This window comes from Suncus etruscus, chromosome 11 (genome assembly GCF_024139225.1).
Source record: "Suncus etruscus isolate mSunEtr1 chromosome 11, mSunEtr1.pri.cur, whole genome shotgun sequence".
NCBI lineage: Eukaryota > Metazoa > Chordata > Mammalia > Eulipotyphla > Soricidae > Suncus > Suncus etruscus.
The window spans coordinates 33017361-33037708 of NC_064858.1; the positions used below are offsets into that span (position 1 = coordinate 33017361).

The following is a 20348-nucleotide window of genomic DNA, read 5'->3' on the forward strand; positions in this document are numbered from 1 at the left end:
TGTATCTTTTCAAATTAATATTTTTTAATTTTTGAATAAATACCTAGAAGTAGGATAGCTGTATCAAATGGACTCCAATTCTTACTTTTTAAAGAAATCTCCAGTTTTTTATTCCAATGTTTAACTAGTTGAACTTTAATATAAAAAACTTGTCTGTTAGCACTTATAAATGGAATAGTTTCCCATTGAATTAATATTTGTTATAATTTAAAGAAGTATTTTCTTGAATAAATCATATGTATTGAATTTTCCACTTTATTAGAAGCCATCTTTCTTTGATAATCTTGAAGTTAACTGCCTCCAATACCGAAAATTAACCATTATATGAAGAGATATTATCTATGTAAGCTATAAATTTGGCACAGTGAGGAAAATTTCTTTTCTAGGATATCCATTAGACATGTCCAGTTATGCTAATGGGAAAGTATGCATTTTCAAAGTAATAGGAAGAAAATAAAGTATATATTAAAGAAAATAAAGAATGTAGATACTTAACTATAACCAATTAAATTTATCAAATCTCACAAATTCCCAAAAACCAAGACCTTATATCAGATTCCTAGTAAAAATAAAGATGATTAATGCTGCTATTTTATTGCAAAAAAAAATCTTTGAAAATAATACTGGGAGAAAAAGAGCAGAGTATTCAAAATAAAATTAAGTTAATGTTAAAGCAATTACTTTAATAAACTTACAAGTGCAGTTTGTATAAAGCCCATGAGAATAACTATGAGGCATTTCAGAATGTATTTTTCATATAACACTCTAAGAAGAACAATGGCTTGGTTTTATTGTTAGTTCTCAATTTTATTGTTTGTATTCCATTGCCGAATTGTACTTAATAGTTAGAAAAGTGAGCTATGATATGGATTAATCTTTCTTTTAACCTATTCAGCAAGTATTCATTATTCTACTTGTCCAATACATTATACCACACACTGTAAAACAAGGATAAATTATACAAATTCTCTGTTCTCATTCTCAGTACTCATGCCTAATATTTATACATATTTTTACCAAGAAAGATTGAATCAAATAGTAAATCAAACATATATATTTATATATAAATATATATCTAAATCAAACATATATATATATATTTCAGTTGTTTATATTACTACAATACCTTATCATTTTCCATGAGATTATAGTTAAAGACACAACTGGATACCTGAATCTTTAGCCAGCATCAAGGCCCATGTATTTTATGTTTTACCTTACACATAAATATCTATGAGATTTAATTTCTAAATTAGTACAATAAGATAGTAACAAAAATAGGAAGATAGGGACCAGAGAGATGGCACAGTGGTAGGGCATTTGCCCTGCACGTGGCTGACCCAGGATTGACAGTGGTTTGATTCCTGACATCCCAAGCCTGACAGGAGCGATTTCTGAGCACAAAGCTAGGAGTAACCTCTGAGTGAAGCCAGGTGTGACCCCCCCCAAAAAATAGGAAGATAGAACAATTATAAAATATGCTACAGTAATATTTTTAGACCACTATTGACCCTGGGTAAGGGACCTCCTGAATAAGAAGGGACTTTAATTCTATTTGGCATGGTGTTATAATAGCTGCTACAATGTGAAACAGAGCACATGATGGGAGAACAGCTAACTCCCTAACTCCTACTGTTCCCTGTTCCTTGAGCACAGGCTTTTTTGTTACAGGGTTTTGAGCTGCTCTTCCTGCTTTTTTGGACACTACTCTTTCACCTGTTTCCTCTTACTTCCTTCTGATTTCACCATCTCTAACCTCATCACCCTGAACACCTATCATCAATAACATATCATGCTTCATTCACAGTGTTAAATTCTCTTTACACTGATCTCCCCAACACACATTTTATCTTACAACTCTTATTACTTTGAACATAGTTTATGATTGATTATACTTATTTTAATTTACCTCCTTTTAAAACTATATAATTCTGTAAGGTCAGAAATATTTCCCCATATTGTTGACTATATTATTCCAAATACCTAGAAGAGAATCTAGCATAGAGAAGTCAGTCAGTAATTTATTAGTGAGATAAGGTTGGGAGAAAGGGAAAAGAAGAGGTTGGGGTTTTAACAAATTAGTGGCTGTTGTAGAAGAGAGTAATTGAAGGGAGTTTCAGGGGTTCAGAGGACTTCAGTGAAATTAAACAAGAGTGGATACCACTGAGTAAATTACTGTGTTATTATTGACAGGTGAAACCAGGTAATGAGAGTGGAAGTTATAGGGGAGGTAGGATGAGGTGGTAAAGGTCATTTGAAAAATTATATCCCCTATTAAATTAAATTTCCTGTGAAATTTGGGTATAATGAGTACTGGTGACATTTTTTAATAAGATCAGCAAATAGTGAACACCATCTGAATACTTCAGACACATCGTAAGTACTAATAGAGTTTTTGGCAGATATCACTTTCACACATGATACATTTTAGATTCTTAATTTTAAACTAAAATTTTATTGTCAACATAAAAATAGAGATAACCCATTTGACTTTCCAGTGAATCATCTGTGAGTGATTGGTGCATGTCTTCAGATAATTTTCATAGGACATGTCATTTATTCAAATTTGACATTTTAATGCATTTTAAGAGATTAAAACATATGATATATGATTCTTTTATCAAAATAACAACACAACGGTTATGTGTCCCTCTTAAAAGGACAGCAAAAAATGGCTTGTCTGATTTCCCTGAAGACCAGCCATATTAGCTCTTTTAGAAAGTAAGGATGCCCTGCCCACAGAGTCCCTTCACAACATGCATGCCATCTCTGAAATATACTAGCGTCAAGTTTATATCAATGCCATAGGTGCCTTAGAACTAATATTGGCTCTAATTTGCTCCAATATAGACAAAATTCTCATGCCATGTTTCCCAGCTTAGGAAATACCACCCCTGGAGTCAAGGAGGCTGGAACCATATTGAAGACAATAGTATTAGATGTGATAGGCAAGAAGGTGTCTTATTTATTGTTTATGGATCAATATATTTAGGGGCATTGAGGATAGATTATTTTATAGAGAGGGGATATTGGGCAGAATAAGTTTGTTAGAATAATAATTTTGTAAATATTTGTTAATTAGCCTATCATTCTTTGAATAATTAAATCAAGTAAACAAATATATTATTAAAGAAATAATTATTCTTTGAATAATTAAAGCAATGAAACAAATACACAGTACTGTCAGTGACAGTAGGTTAAAAGAAAACATTTATAGAAAGCGATATGGAGATTCCTTCACAAACTGGAAATTGAGCTTCCATATGATCCAGCTATACCACTCCTAGGAATATACCTGAGGAACACAAAAATACAATACAAAAATCCCTTCCTTACACCTATATTCATTGCAGTGCTATTTACAATAGCCAGACTCTGGAAACAACCAAGATGCCCTTCAACAGATGAGTGGCTAAAGAAACTGTGGTACATATACACAATGGAATACTATGCAGCCATCAGGAGAGATGAAGTCATGAAATTTTCCTATACATGGATGTACATGGAATCTATTATGCTGAGTGAAGTAAGTCAGAGGGAGAGAGAAAGATGCAGAATGGTTTCACTCATCTATGGGCTTTAAGAAAAATGAAAGACATTTTTAACAGTATCTCAGAGACAAGAAAGATGAGGGCTGGTAGGTGCAGCTCATAACATGAAGCTCATCACATAGAGTGATGAGTGCAGTTGGATAGATGACTACACTGAAAACTATCATAATAATGTGAACGAATGAGGGAAGTAGAAAGCCTGTCTCGAGTACAGGTGTGGGGGTGGGGTTGGGAGGAGGGAGATCTGGGAAATTGGTGGTGGGAATGTTGCACTGGTGAAGGGGGGTGTTCTTTACATGACTGTAATCATACAACTATAATCATATTTGTAATCATGGTGTTTAAATAAAGATAATTATAAAAAATAATAAAAAATAAAGAAAACATTGTATTTAAAGGAAAGATGAGGGTGGAATAATAGTATAGTGAGTAAAGTGCTTCTCTTCTATGAATCATTCAGGTTTTGGTCCCTAGCACCCCATTTGGTCCCCTGAGGCCTTGACCCCAGAGTACAAAGTTAGGAATAAGTTCTGAGCACGGCCAGGTGTTCCCCCTGCAAAAAATAAAGGGAAAGAATTATGTGTATGTATGCATATATATTCAAAAACTAAATTATAAAGACTCAAAAGCCTGAGCTATCCAGAGTTGTTTTGTCTCAACCATTCTACAGCTTCTAAAAGTATTGCTATGCTCTAAATCAGGCTTTTTATGCAAACTAAGATCCAAACATTTAAAAACTGATTCAATTTAGCTGTGTTCGGTAGATTTGATGTTGAAAGGCAATGGGATCAGTCTCCAATGCATTTTAGAAAGATTACTCTGAAAAATTACTAAAGTTTACATCATCTTAGAATTAGGGGCTTCAGACTTCAGTTATATAAAGAGCCTTGTTCATCCCAAGCTCATTCCTTAAAAATGCCAGCAAAATGGATTTTTTGGGGGGTTGAACCCTTTAATGTTAAAACAACATATTCCAGCAGAAGATGAAAGTCTGTGCATACCACGGGCAGTCATGTTTATTGCAAGTGCTAATTTAAAAACAGAAAAATATCTGTCTAGTGTTTGCTGTTTCTGACATTTGAAAAAAGAGAGAAAGCCTCAGTCTCAGGAGCAGTAAGACTGACAGTTGAAAAATGGCACTTCAAACCGCAATCCAGTCTCTGTGGGAAATGCAGTGGGTCAGTGGCCTCGCTACTTTAGGCACTGCTAGTATTTTGGCTTCAAACCAGCCTCGCCCTCTGTAATTAGAAGAGCACTGCTACTTCCAGACTCTTAGTGTTGCCACATATGTTTGTGGTCCCTTTTAGGAGGCTCTGCAGTAATTTGCTCTGTGATCTCTCATTGAAGACCTGCTGGTGGGGATTATCATTTCTGCTGATCCTAAGAGTGCAGCAAAACAAGCACCAGCCATTGCTCTCAGAGAGCTCCAGCTATTTTTTTCTAGGAGTCTCTTTAGATTCTAATAAAAGCATTTTAATAAAAATGCAAGCATTCTAATACTATTTTAGCAATATATTTAAAGTAATTGGTGGATTTATTGATAATTAATAAATCAATAGAATAAAAACTTTTTTGGTGTCAGAGGGATTCCAGGAAGACTCATAATTCCATTGAATTATTCCTCTAAAGAGTGCATGACCATTTTTTGCCATATACAACTCAGGTTATTACACCTGCAAGACATGTAAATCTTGGAGCCATCGGCCAACCCCCAAATGATTATGGTTTTCATTGCCTTATCAGTATTTATCAATATTCAAACTTTAAACATCTTAATTATGTCCCTTTCTATCCAAATTCATGGTTTTACTAAAAGTTTTCTTTTTGTTTATTTATAAATAAAAATTTTATTGACTCACTATGAGATAGTTACAAAGTTGTTCATGATTGAGTTTCAATCATACAATGTCCAATACCCTTCACCAGTGCACAATTTCCCACCACCAATATCCCCAGTTTTCCCTCCCACCCTACATTCTACTCACTGTTTATCCTGCTTCGGTGGCACAATTTCTTCTCTCTCTCTCTCTCTCTCTCTCTCTCTCTCTCTCTCTCTCTCTCTCTCTCTCTCTCTCTCTCTCTCTCTCTCGATTTTCTTTCTTTTAGGAACTGTGGTTGCAATATTATTACTAAAAGGCTATCATATATCATTTTATCTCCTTTCAGCACATAATTCTTGTATATGAGCATTTTTGCATGGCCATGTTTTGTGTATGTTTTAAACCCTTGAATAAAGAACAAATATAAACTGTTGGTTAAAACACAGTAAGCCCACTAAAACATGAAATCAGTTTTCAGATATAAAGTTGAAAAGACTTTATAGAAAAGAATGCCAGAGGTAAATGTATAGAGTTTATGTGTCCCTGAAGATAAATACATATAATTGTATGTCTTATTTCTCTTTCATGATAAGTGTAAGAACTACAAGAAAATTTACAAATTTATTTGAAATGTTGTTCTTTTCCCCCCTCCACAGCTCTTGTAGTGAGATTTCTGACCAAACGGTTCATCTGGGAATATGACCCCACTCTTGGTAGGTTAAATTTTATTTCTTTCTTATTGTCAATCAAATTTTATGGCACTAAAGAGAGTTTTCTGTTCTGAAATATTTTAAGCACATTGTGACTACTAAAGAAGCCCATTATAGTCTCATGCAAAAAAATCTTCTGAGAGGGGCCGGAGAGATAGCATGGAGGTAGGGCATTTGCCTTTCATGCAGAAGGATGGTGGTTCGAATCCTGGCATCCCATATGGTCCCCTGAGGCTGCCAGGAGCGATTTCTGAGTGCAGAGCCAGGAGTAACCCCTGAGTGCTGCCGGGTGTGACCCCCCCCCAAAAAAAAACAAAAAAAAATCTTCTGAGAAGCTAGGTATATGTTTCTACTTATGCTTTAAATCCCACAGGATTTTAATGTATAGATGGAGAAAGCACTTCAGAGACAAGGGAATGGGTACAGAATTAAGCTCCTTTCTCAGGAAATCACAGTAGTATTGTCATGGAGAAAAGAGGTTATAGTAGACTTGGCTAACTTGAGATGGTATGCTGAAGTGAGTATGAGTACAGTAGAATTTCTGAATACTGATTTTTTGCAATTTGAAATTAAGTTTCTCCTGCTCATCTCTCCAATTAGTCTAATGGAAATCTATTTTGTAAAAAGTTTTAAATTGCAGAGATATATGTGTATGGATCTTTAATGTAGCAACAATGGTGATACATATAAATTTTTGTCTTATCAACAGTCCAAAAAACAGAGGACTTATTGGAAATCTATTTCACTGTTTTCTTCAGAAGAACACTGAAAACCCATGAGATCTAATTTAAGCTTAAATTTTACTCTAAATTTAATCTTTGCATTTGTATTTGTTATGCTTTTTAACTTTGAAGTCTAGAGGAAGAAGGAATGACATGTACTAGGTTACCATCAGCCAGGGTGCTGTCCCAGATGGAGTTGTTCATCCTCAGAGTAATGAACTAACAAAGTGGCTTATTCCTCATTTAATTTTTTATTATTACCCCAAGATTGCATATGCATGATTTAAAAGTAAGCTTTCTTTCTCTTTGTGCCTTTTTTCATTGTTTTTACATTTTTGTTTATTCAAAAGACAAGTTATTTTAGTGTCTGATTAGCTTAGATGCTGAGGGAAAATCTACAAGCAAAATTTTATCTCTCTGGAGCTAGATAGATAGTACAGTGGGTGGTAGGGAAGTTTCCTTGCATGCAGCCAACCCAGGCTCAATCCTCGACATACCATATGTTCCCCTAAGCACCTCTAGAAGTGAGTCCTGAACAGAGCCAGGAGTAAGCCCTAAGCACCACCAGGTGTGCCCTCTCAAAACAAAACAAAAACAAAAATATATCATCTCTTCTTTTAATGATTTTATAGTCTATAGTGAGAAAAAAGTTAATAAATGTCAAATTCAGATAAGTTCTCTAGAGGAAAAATAAATGAGGAAAAGGATAGCAATCAAATAGTTTGTGGTATTTTTGTTTGTTTCTTTGTTAGTGGGAGAGAGTTTTAGTGACACCTGACTCTGCTCAAGGGTAACTCCCAGCTTAGTGGTTGCAGTTTGCTCCCAGGCAGTGCTCTGGGAATCATGTGGTATCAGGAATGTAAAACATACTGACTAGCTCTTTGAATTATCTACCAGACTCAGTTTGTTTAGGGTTTTCATTTTTAAACATGAAACTTAGGAGAAATAAGTAAACACTTAATATTTTTCCAAATATTTTTATCTGTCCCACATTTCCCCTTTACTTTCAGTGCTTCCTTTTGTACTAGATAAGTGTCTTCAGGATACAATTCAGAATTCAATGCCCATACCATACTCCTGCTAACTATATGATCTTTAGGGCATTTTAATACTCAGTTTAAAAAAATAAAACCTTTCCTCTTTGCATTTTAAGAAAGTTATTTTGGCTCCCCCTTCCATTTTATTCTTTCATACTCATTTTAGAAATTAGGTGATAAAATGGCACGTCTTTTTATCAGCCTCTCTTTTCAACTTTAAATTACTTTTAGAAGATATCTATGAGTCATTCTTTTAATCTAAGAGAAGGGCATGTCTCTACATTTATTAATCTTTCTGAATTTTTAAAAAGCTTTTGAATGTCAGAAATTTTAACAGTTTTTCTTTAATATAACAGTCTAGTCTTAAAGAGAAATATATTAATCTTAAAAATACATCTGACTATAAAATATACCTGGCTTGGAAAGACTATTATCAATTGTTTGACACTTAAGTAGACATCTAATCTCTTCTTAACTTTTTATTTTTTAATTATAATTTTACACATAAGTTTTAAAAACATCCTAATTCCTAAGAATCTTAATGATTTCCGAGAGTTCAGTAGAAAAATGTTAAATTTCGGGCCGGAGAGATAGCATACAGGTAAGGCATGCAGAAGGACGACGGTTCGAATCCCATATGGTCCCCTGAGCCTGCCAGGAGCTATTTCTAAGTGCAGAACCAGGTGTAACCCCTGAGCGCTTCTGGATATGACCCCCCCCCCAAAAAAAAAAAGAAAAGAAAAATGTTAAATTTTAAGTTACACTTGTATACTCAATAGAGTTCATTTTTAAGTGATCCTGAAATATTTTTAAACAGCTTCCAAACAGTTTCTGTGTCATCTTTGAATATGTTTTAGTCCCTGAAGTTGCTATGCCTAATCAGACTTACATGACTCAGATTTTGTGGGGTTTTTTATTTGTTTGTTTTTATTCTGAAAACACCTGTTACTGAGGGGAATCAGCTTGCAGCAGTCAGCTGTAATGTAGGTTTCCTTCATGAGCAGAATGAAACCTTACGGAACGACCTTGCACTGTACTACCAAAAGGAATCACAGCTGCTAAGCAACAAAAGTATTCATCAGAACCTGGGGGATATCAAGTGCTTGACTCACTTCCTGGAGGAGGGTTCTATGCACTCCCCTGGAAACTGGAGTGTGTCTGCATTAATGTGCACACGGGGGCTCATGGTCACTAATGCACAGCCTCAAAGTATTCCCAATATATCTGATCCAAAAGTAGTTAGCTCTAACTTCTACACTATCAGTTTTAAAATTATCACTAAAGGGAAAGTGACACCAAAAAACAAAGTGGTGTTGAATTTTGTATGCAGAAATCATTAACAGTACAGTAATCATAATACCTTGCAATCAACTAAAAAAATGTAAACGCAAAAAGAAATGTAAATGCAAAGTGACAGATTTTACACAAAACTATCCTGAACTCTGAATTCAGTGCTTTCTTGAGAAAAAAGAGGCCATAACTTCAATTAAGGACAATGTTCATTGGGAAGCTGACGCTTCTGGCGAAAATTAAACACATTGACAAACCTGGAATTTTTATTGATCTAAAACTATCTTTATCAAAAATAATTCTATCTATAAAATGTTTATTACTTCAGTAGCAAGTGATACTCAAATGTTTAGAATTCTGAATCCAGTATTAGGGGCCATTTGTTGTCCATGCCCTTCTTTTTATGGAATTGTAATTATAGGAATTCTAGTACAGGATGCAGAAAGACAGGGTGACAAAAGAAACCAAACCTACTCTCCACTTGCATTTTTAAGGAAGGAATATAAAAAGAATGTATTTTTGGCATCCAACTTTTGAAGGTTGTAATCTAAGAAGTCAATCACAATGTAGAATCTTAGCTTTCATAATATTTTCATTTTATTTTAGAACTTTGAAATGTACATCAGAGGCCGGAGCTGATCTTTGGCAGCATTTGAAAACTATCATTGATGCCTATGTGATCTGAGACTTGAACCATCTAATCAGGGAACCAAGGAGTAATAGTAGCAGTGTGCTGGCTATATAATACCATGTTCATATTAGAAAGACCCTCCCAAAGAGTTAGATCTCTATCTCAGAGTCACCTTGCTCTGTGAAAATTCTGATCATGGCTTAGAACAGCTTTTTACTTTGTACCATTGTGGATGCCAATGTGTGTGTGTGTAAGCGTATATGTAAGTGATGGGAAATCTGGAGAGGAAGAAAAAGACTGCATTTTAGCATTTTTCTATGATTGTTCCTGAAAAGGAGGTACTACATGTGTAATGTATTTATTTAATGAAGGCTCAGGCAGGAGTAAGGGAAGAAGTCAAGTACACAGACATTTTGCTTTTCATGATTAGTTCTTTTAACCTACATTATAATTCCTTAGGTTGATAAAAAAAAAAAAACTCATTCAAAGACAGAAACAAACCCAGAACCAAATTTCTCAACTGTATACCAAAGAAGAATGCTTTAGCTCTAACTTATAGAGCTATTAAATATCAATGCAGCTAGAAACTTGGAGATTGTCATTTGACAAGTAAAGAAAGAAATTCAAAGAAGACAATACACCCCCAAATTATATGATTAATTGTGGTCAGGCCAGCAATAGAATTGAAGTTTATACAATTTCTGCTGTAGATTAAATCAATGTTACTAACTGCAGTTGTTACTGTGAGGACAGATATTCATAATAATATATTAAAATTTGAAGGTAAGGAGAAGGCTAACTTAGTAAGAAAAATTATCCATGTACAATAGTGTAATAGCCCTTTGAATATCAACTTGGAACATATAAAATGAGCCTTGTTAATAAAAAATGTTACTGAATGAAGGTTTAACTTATGCATCTCTGTAAACAGTGAATTTTAAATATAAATTTTATATTTTTGTTGATATTAATTTTTATATTGCAATAGACAACAATTGGTTTACTTAGAAGTATCTCCAAAAAGATCATGCCTAACCCTTATCCTCAAAAAACAAAAAATCAGGTATCGTCACAACCACACTTTCTCTTATGTTCTCAATGACTGTTAAGAGTTTATTTCCCCAAAGTAAGACATTTTTAAGAACTGTCTTTAGGAAAGCTGGCACATGAATGTGCATTTGCCTCTAAGCAATGTTCCTACTGATTCAGATGTAGATATGGGTTCCAAATGAGAAAGAAGAAGCTTTAAAAAAAATTCCCAAATGGCACAAAACCAGTATTCTGCTTAGATGAAATCACTGTTGCCACCCACTATTATGTCTGTGGCAGACATTTTCTCATTTCCTGCATTTCGTTTTCAACTCAGCTAACAAAAAGCCAAGAAAATCACACAACTTCATGCGACTTTCATTCTATTCTGTTCCCTCTCTCCTCCGTGCCTTCTGTGGTTATAATCCAGATCTGTTTATCATGGAAGCAAGCAGAGAAATGTGCCCTTGTCTGCTATGCAACTTTTGGTTCAGAAATGGAAAAAAGAACAGAACTCTGTTTTCCAGGCTTTAATGGATGCCAGTTCTTTGAAAAGGGAACACAAAGGCCATTGCAGAACAGTAGGGGGAGAGAAAATTCCTGGGCCTTAAAATGGATGCTGCTGTCTGGGTCTTTCCTCTCAAACTGAAAATGAAATAGGAAATTAGTGTGAGAACACTTATAGGTGGGTAGTCGGTACAAGTGTACACACTTAATATACACAATACAATCAATACACACACAGTAATCCATTTAACACTGAAAATAAGAGGGATGGAATGTTCTGGAACTAAGAATCATTCTGCACACCATGTAGGGATTCAAGGAGAATGATAATAAAGTTCCATACACTCCTAAAAGGTTTAATTTTTTGAAACTACTTTAACAACATACCTGCCTGTATCAATGATCTGCTGATGGTGAGTTAAATACTTAAAGTTTCCTTTTCTGCCAGTTGTATTTTAGGTAGATTATATATTAGAATAAAGTAACAAAACCATGGTCAGAAAGAACTCCAAAATGACTTAGGCAATGAAAAAAGGGAAGAAAATATGAGAGAGAATGGAACATAATAGCATTCATTTATAGTTCCCATCATTTTTAGTTTCCAAATAAGAGAGAAACTTAATTTATTTGGTTAGTTGATTCGTTGATGGATGGATGGATGTATACATGCTTGGTTGGTTCACTAGATGAGTGGATAACTGGTGGAGTTAACTGAGTTAACATATAAAATATTCATATCACTTTATCTTGGTACTATGTAACATACAGGTAATACCTTTGTACTGTTTCACCTATTCATCCCCTATTCTATATCATTGCTCTCCTCTTGCCCATAAGTATAAAGTCTAAAACATTGACTGTTAACATATGGTTATATGGCTAAATAATAAATCCAGACAGTGGTTTGGAGTCTCAAGTCTACCATTTAACTAACTATTCACCGTCTGGTGTGAACCAAGATAGGTTATTTAGAATTGTTGTGCCTTGGTTTCATCGTGTTAGATTAAATAGTAATACATATTGCATTAAATATTTGTGATAATTAAATTTTCTATCTAATAAAGAATTAGAAACAATCCTTACTTGAATAGTAAGCAGTATGTGCTGGCTATCTTTATAAAAACATATTTTTCTTTCTATATATACATTGTTTTATGTAGTCTTTTGGTTTGTTTTATGTGTTTTGGTTTTGGGGTTTGTTTGCTTGACATGACACTATTATTTATCCAATGTCTATTACATTTTCAGGATTATAGTCTGGAGAGAAATGAGTTGTTTCTGCCTTCATGACATCTTTTTTTTTTTTCTTTCATGGCATCTTTTAGGACCAGGAATTAATAGTGATTTCTACAAACAATTTTTAGGAGTTTCAAGGTAGAAATTATTTTGTGTGGAAATCACTTTCTCATTTTAGGATATAAGATTTTTTTAGGAAGCTTAAGTTTAAGAGGAATCAGGAAGTTGGTCTCAAAGAAGACTAGAGTGAGCAAAGAAACAAAAAGGCAGATACTACCTGTATTAGAACCTCTTGCTTCCAGGAGCTATAAAACTATAGAGAAGTAACATTCTGCACTTTCATTCTCTCCTTCCTATACTGTAATTTAGATATACTCCTTTGGATAATTTCTAATTTTAGGTATTAAATAAAAGTACTCCTTATTACATCTAACCTTTTTTTAATTTGTTTTTGTTTGTTTGTTTTGGGGCCACACCTGGTGCCTCTCAGGGGTTACTCCTGGATCTGTGCTCAGAAATTGCTCCTGGCAGGCTCGAGGATCATATGGGATGCCAGGAATCAAACCCAGGTTCATCCTGGATTAGCCATGTGCGAGGCAAACACCCTATCGCTGTGCTGTCTCTCTGACCCTAACCTTCTCTTTTGTTCATTTCTACAGAATCAACCTACAGACACCAAGCAACTATTGATGATGAAGTTGTCACCATGGAAATACTAGATACTGCGGGTCAGGTGAATATGGACTTCACTAAAATAGTTTCTATACAAAATAAAAATGATGCTTTTAAAAAGAACAAAGTTAAGAGACTTCTACAATCTGCAAATGATGCAGAATTTTCTCTTTAACCTATTTTATATATTATCATCTTTGCAACCGCCTGTACATGCATCATTAAGTAAGTCAGCCAGTATTTCAAGAGAAATTTTTTACATGACATGTTAATAGTTTTTATATTCCAATGATTTGAAGTGCCTCATTTAATGGGCATCTTTAATGAAAAGGTTCTTAAAGGTACATATACATGATGTGAATCTGTTAAGAAACTTGAATAGATTAAAACATTTTGTTGTGAATAATTTGGAAAAATCTCCTGTAACATTCTTTCTAGATTTTACCACATCCTATTCAAAATTAAAAACACATCATGAAACTATTAGAGAAACTAATATAAATCTGCTGTATAGGTCAACTTGTTCTAAAATTACAAAAAGATTCATAGATAGGTTTAGTTCCTAAGATATAAATTAATTAAATGATCATTGGATTAACTTAATCCAGAAATGTTCCTATTACTAAGACTGTGCTTTATGAAAAGTGTTATGGTGAGGAAAAGAAAAGAAATTGAGTGGAGGAAGAGAAAGACAGATGTGAAATAACAGGAGACAGGAGCCAAGAAGACTAAGGTGCTGTGTTTGTGATGTAAAAAAAGGACAGAACTAAATATTCCATACCACAGGGCCAACAACAATGAAATCATGAGGCCCAAACTTTAATAACCAGACTTAAAAACATTTCTTTTTGATGATGGGAGACTTCAGCAGAGGGTAATGACATGGGATAGACTCTGAGAACATTTGGTGGAAAGAAGTTGACACTGGTAGTGGGATTGGTGCTGAAACATTGTATGCTTAAAATTTAACTATGAATAGTTTTATAAATCACAATGCTTTAAAAATATTTTTAAAAAATTTACTTTGCCTTCTCATCTCCATCACTTTGCCTCATAGACCTCACCTAAAACTCAGAACTAATTCTAGAAAGAGGCTGTGGAGAGTATGGACTGTAATAATCCTTACAGATAATAAAAGTAATGCATTACTTAGCTTAAAGAAGGAAGAAGGCAGATTTCCAGAAGAGTTCTGGGTGACTATTTTTCTTTCAGAAAAGAGGATGGGTAGGCCACATAGGTTTGGGAAATCTTGAACTAGCAAGAACCAAAGAAACATTTAAAACTAAGGCCTGTGCCATTAGGAAATGTTTCCTTCCAGCACATTGGCAGACTTCTTGCATGCATCCGCCATCCACATCAGTGTGGAATGGAAGAATGATGTAGTCTTCTGTTATACCAGGACCTTCTAACATCCCTAGATGCAAGAAATAGTCATCCATGAATTCTTGTGAACAGTAGGTTTACATTATGCATTTCTCTCTTGCCAACAGGAAGACCCCATACAGAGGGAAGGACATATGCGCTGGGGGGAAGGTTTTGTTTTGGTCTATGACATCACTGACCGGGGAAGCTTTGAAGAAGTACTGCCACTCAAGAACATCCTGGATGAGCTCAAAAAGCCCAAGAATGTAACACTCATCCTGGTTGGGAACAAAGCGGACTTGGACCATTCCAGACAAGTTAGTACAGAAGAAGGGGAGAAGCTAGCCACGGAATTAGCCTGTGCATTTTATGAGTGCTCTGCGTGTACCGGAGAGGGGAACATCACGGAAATCTTCTACGAGCTGTGCCGCGAGGTGCGACGCCGAAGGATGGTTCAGGGCAAGACTCGGCGACGTAGCTCGACCACACATGTCAAACAGGCCATCAACAAGATGCTTACCAAGATCAGCAGTTAGGCAGCATTGCTTCTACTTTCCAAGGTCCTACTGAGTGGGCCCAGGCATTGAAACTCTATGCCGCCTCCTCCCTTCTTAAGATCTTACCCATCCCACTCCCCCAAAAAAGAACCAACCCAAACCTCCATGTATTGCTCACTGGAAATGTCGCTGCTTCCCATGAGTCCCAGTTTCCCGTGTGTTGAAATGTGATACCCAGAGTTGACAGTGTTGCCCTTTCGTGCTTGAATAGGACATCCGCTAATGTCATCACCAGAGATTCTGAAGCGGCCGGATTCATAATTAGCTATTATTAGGCTTCTTCACCTTGCTTGAGTGGATTGACATCTTCTCCAAAGCATTTTTGGATTGTAAACTAAAACTATAAATTCTTATGTTCAGTGTATTAGGTCACAATGATCCAGGAACACAGAAGGAGTGGAGGTAATGAAACAGGAAGTAGAGAACTAGAAGTCCTCTTTGCAGCGAAGGTTTTCTGAATTATCTTAAATCCTTGAGCTTTTCTTTAACCCTGATTTTGTTCTTAAATTCACACATGCTCTTATGGAGCTTTCCATATTAATCAAATATTCCCTCTCAATTTGAGTTTGTTCTCTCAGTCATCTGTAGATCGTTACACTGAATTCTTCTCTGACTCAAACAAGACTGAATTTGACCCATCTATTCAGTTCCCAACAGGCAATTATTTACAAAGCCCAGAGTGCTGGAATCCATTCACCAAACCCACTGTATTGAATGTGATTTAGGAATTCTAATTCATTTTTTCTCTGTTTGGAATTCTAGAATGAATGATCAAATTTTATCTTACCTGGAAAAGGTGACTATTAATCAAATTCTTATATTGTGAAAATACAGCCTAGCACATAAAAGTTTGATTCTTTTTACCTTTTATGCCCCCCATATCAAAATTTGGGCACTTTATTTTAGAAGAAAATATATATCTTTTACATATGTGTGTATTTATAAATGCATATATATATGGATCAAAATTTGTAAGTTGGAGGTTTTATTCACTAAACCATTTGGAAAATTTGGTGTGACTATTTTATGTGACTAAAATAAAAAGCATAATTTTCACATTATGTCATATTTGGGTAGTCTTTTATTGTAATAAAATAAAAAGTATGCAGCTACTGAGAAACTTCTAAGTGAATTGGAAAGTTGACAAATCAGTAGATTTAAGAAAAAGTAGGCTTCTGTTCATTAAAGTAATTACTATATCTGTAGTGATTTTATCCACTCTATATAATATCTCATGACATACAATAATCTATGCAAAAAGAGGTAGTACTATCATTACAAGGAGACTTTTGAAACTGAAAAACTAGTTAACACAGTTATGTAGTGGATCTGGACTCAGTAAGTCAAAAAATTGGATTCTGTGGCCAGAGCAATAGCACAGCAGTATTGCATGAAGCCAATCTGGGACAGACCTGAGTTCGATATGGTCTCCCAAGACTGTTAGGAGCTATTTCTGAATACAGAACCAGGAGTAAACCTTCAGCATCTCCAGGTGTGATCCAAACCCCTCCCCAAATGTTGAATTCTAGATATGATATACATTTATATAGAATAAACAGAGGGGGGAGGGTCTATTCTTAAGCTGTGGGGATGAAAATACAGCCAGCTGATCACTAGGAAAGTGGTAATTCATGTAGTCCCTCATTCACTCGCATATGTGCTCAGCACATATCATGGCAACTAGCAAATAGATTTGATGGTAATTGAGATGAACCTTGAGAACATGTACAAGTTACCTAGAAAAGAAATGTGATTAAAATATATTCTAGACAAAAGAATGGCACAGAACAAAAATGTGGTACACAGAAGAAGATTGTAAGTTAAGTATTTTGTTAAAAAGCCACATATAAGGGGCCAAAGAGATAGCATGGAGGTAATGCGTTTGCCTTGCATGCAGAAGGTCATTGGTTCAAATCCCAGCATCCCATATTGGTTCAAATCCCAGCATCCCATATGGTCCCTGGGCCTGCCAGGAGCGATTTCTGAGTGTGGAGCCAGAAGTAACCCCTGAGTGATGCCAGGTGTGACCCCCCCCCCCCAAAAAAAAGCCACATATATCAGTCTCCAGGGGATAGCATAGGGTAGAATTCAAAAGATGAAAAAGAACAAGATATTTAAAAATTAGGGGCTGGAGTTTAACAGGCTAAAGCACAGCTATGCAAGCATGAGGTCCATGTTAAGTCCCAGACACTGCATGGAGTTTAGACAGGAGCCACCTCTAAACACTGAGTTCATAGCACTGCAGGATGTGAACACACACACACACACACACACACACACACAGTGGTTTTTTTTATGGGGGTTTTTTGGTTAAAATTCATAAACTTGTAAATTTTGGTAGTCACATAGTAAAGAACCAAGAAGATAAATATTACTACTTATTTGCATTTTAATTACTAATAATTATTTTCAGTAATTTTTAGCTTACTTTTAGACAAGGGCAAGAAAAGAAAAGTAGAGCAAAATGATTTTTCAAATGTTACCACCTTCTACAATTAGTCTTCGTTATTTTTTTCCTGATTCTAGTAGGGAGCTAAAACTCACCATGTCACCAATAAGAACAAGCTGAATAGGAAATAGTGAAAAATGTGAGTCCCATGTTAAGTCATACATTAAGGAAGCAAAATTTAAGGTTATGCAGACCAGAAACTTCCATAGCCATATGGATAACAAATCCAGACCTGTTAAAAAAAAATCACAGAATGCTGGCAGAGTCCCAATTGATAATTACAGGAGAACATGAAATTGCACAAATATAAATTAGTTATTCCTCTCATGCCCCAGGCTGCTCCACAAATGAAGGCTATAAACAAGTTGGTTATTTTTAAATAGCATTTTAATGATGGAAACCTTGTTTTCTTGAATAATAATGAAGGGTTAACACCACCACCATTTGCTGCTGGTAGTTGCCTATTTTCCCCTATGATTCAGAGAACTTTATTTTGAAATATTGAATTTGTATGTATGTGCCTCACAGCTCTGAGGGAAAGAATTAGAATACAAGTCATTCCTTTTAAATGACCTATATGATACTGATATAGAGATAAACACAATGTCTCAGGGTCTCAGGAACAAGGTTTCTTACTAAAAATTTGGTGCTGGGCTGGAGTACAGAGGGTATTTGCATGCCGTTAACCCAGGTTCACTCCTGATATCTCATATGGTTCCCCTGAGTCCTCCAGGAATAATTTCTAAGTGTAAATTCAGGAGTAAGCCCTATGTGCTGCTGGGTATGGCCCCCAATAAAGTCTATACTCACTTTAGAAGGAGAATAATTAGTTCACGAGTCCAAATTTAATCATAGTTTAAGCTGGATTCAGTTGGTCTCAACTAATAACTGATTAGGAATAATCAGGAAGTTGTGGGTGAGATCAATATTTTCAACAGCTTCAGATTCTATTATACATATATATGACTGTATTGTTTCAAATGTTATCTGTTGATACTCTACAGCCATGATATTTTTAAACAATGAAGCTTGTCTCATAATATGTAATAATAGTTCTGTTATAACCTGTTGTCCTTTCTCCCACCCCAATAATATTTACTATTTGCTTTCACATAGATTCCACTTGCTTACCTTGCATTATCATCAAGTAACAATAGTAAAGTTGCCTCATTCTGACTGAAACAAAACACTACTGGGGTGATCAAAATTAAGAATAAATGTTTTAGTATTACTATATTTGGTACATGTGTATGCACATATTCAAATAAGCACAAACCAGAGTGTCTCTTGCTGGATCTCTGTGCCATTGACACTTGTATGGACATTGGGGTGGATTCAGACTAGCTACTGAGCCTTTTCAAAACCTAGAGTCTGATAGTCTGTCCAAGTTTGGAATGAATAATACCCTCAGAGACTCTCAGCCATTAGATAGAGAAGAGGGCTCGAGCTAGCCATCTTGGGCTTGGAGCTGACACTGAGGTTTATTTGTATATAACTCAACATGTGGGCCAGTCAGTGTGACTATTGCTGAATCTTGGCTATAGGCTGGTGACACACACAAAAGCGAATGGAACTGAAGCTAAGACCTCAAACATATGGAGTTATTTTTTTATATGTTTAATGGGATCCACCAGAAGTAAGGCAGACACCTAAGTTGGAGCTATCTTCTGAAATAAGGCTTTGTTTTGCCTGGGTTGCAGTGCATTTTACAATTTTTGCTCCTAAAACTTCCACAAAGGCACACTCATACATAGGTGAAGGCCAAGGTACTACTGCAGAGGGGATAATGTTTGAGGGATGTCTTATGCAGTTATCTTATTTAAATTATTATTAAACAAGTTAATAGATTAGCTGTTTTCAAGAATGTCATGAAGAGTCACTATGCTTCAGCCAGCATAGTATTGTATTTCAGTGCCAATTGTGAATCATTCAAGATAACACAGTGGGCAAGAGCATTTTTGGCATGTGGGAGCCCCAACTTCCATCTTTAGCACCGCATGGTCTACTGAGTATCACCAGTAATGGCCTCCAACATTGTGGAAATGTACTATGAGCACTGGACCAGAAGTAGCCAGCGCCTCAGCATTGCTAATACAGCCCCCAAGGCAAAAATAAATAATAAAAATTAAAGAGAGCTGTTAACCTGGTCATGATGATAGTTGGGACCAGACATAACCACATGTTAAAAACCTACATGCAACTAGACAAATAGGTGAATCAATAGTTTTTCAGAGCTTGAACAATAAGCAGTGAGGCACTATGATCCCTGAAATAAGTTGAGAAAATGGGATGGACCTTAGTAATTATGTTTATTGCCAAATGGTAGGTTCCAGAAAGCAGCTGACCCCAAAAGAGCCTAGCATATACACTAATTTTAAGAAACTGGAGATAGGAGACAGAAAATGGAGTTGAGGAAGCCAAATTGACAAGAATCTGTGGTACAAAATACTTGGAAAAGAGAATTTCACAGAAAGGAAGTTCTAGAACTCTTTGTTGGTTTTCTTTAGTCTTGAGAATGAACTTTGTATAATGAAGGAAAATTTCTCCAAATTACAAGAAAAATTACTAGAAATCAAGAGATAAAATATTGAGGAAACATATATAGGGCTGGTAATAGTTCCTTTTCTATTAGTTCAAGAGAAATACTCATAACAAAATTCCAGGAAATGCAGAGACTTCAAAAGAACCTTGTGTTAGTTATGAATTTAAACTGACCCTAGACTAGTATGCTAAGTGTGAGCCTAAAAAGGTTGAAAGCAAAATTTAAGTTCAAAC

General features: G+C 35.4%; 1 protein-coding gene across 1 annotated transcript in view; it reads left to right on the plus strand.

The window, feature by feature from the left end:
• The window catches only part of RERG (RAS like estrogen regulated growth inhibitor), a 102826-nt gene extending 86648 nt beyond the window's left edge, over positions 1 to 16178 (plus strand). Inside the window, exons 2-4 of the mRNA XM_049783706.1 lie at positions 6028 to 6084; positions 13193 to 13266; positions 14696 to 16178. Of these exons, the coding sequence (XP_049639663.1) occupies positions 6028 to 6084; positions 13193 to 13266; positions 14696 to 15103 (539 nt within the window). The 3' untranslated portion in view covers positions 15104 to 16178. The remainder of the gene's footprint in view (positions 1 to 6027; positions 6085 to 13192; positions 13267 to 14695) is intronic.
• The last annotated feature ends 4170 nt before the right edge of the window (positions 16179 to 20348 follow it).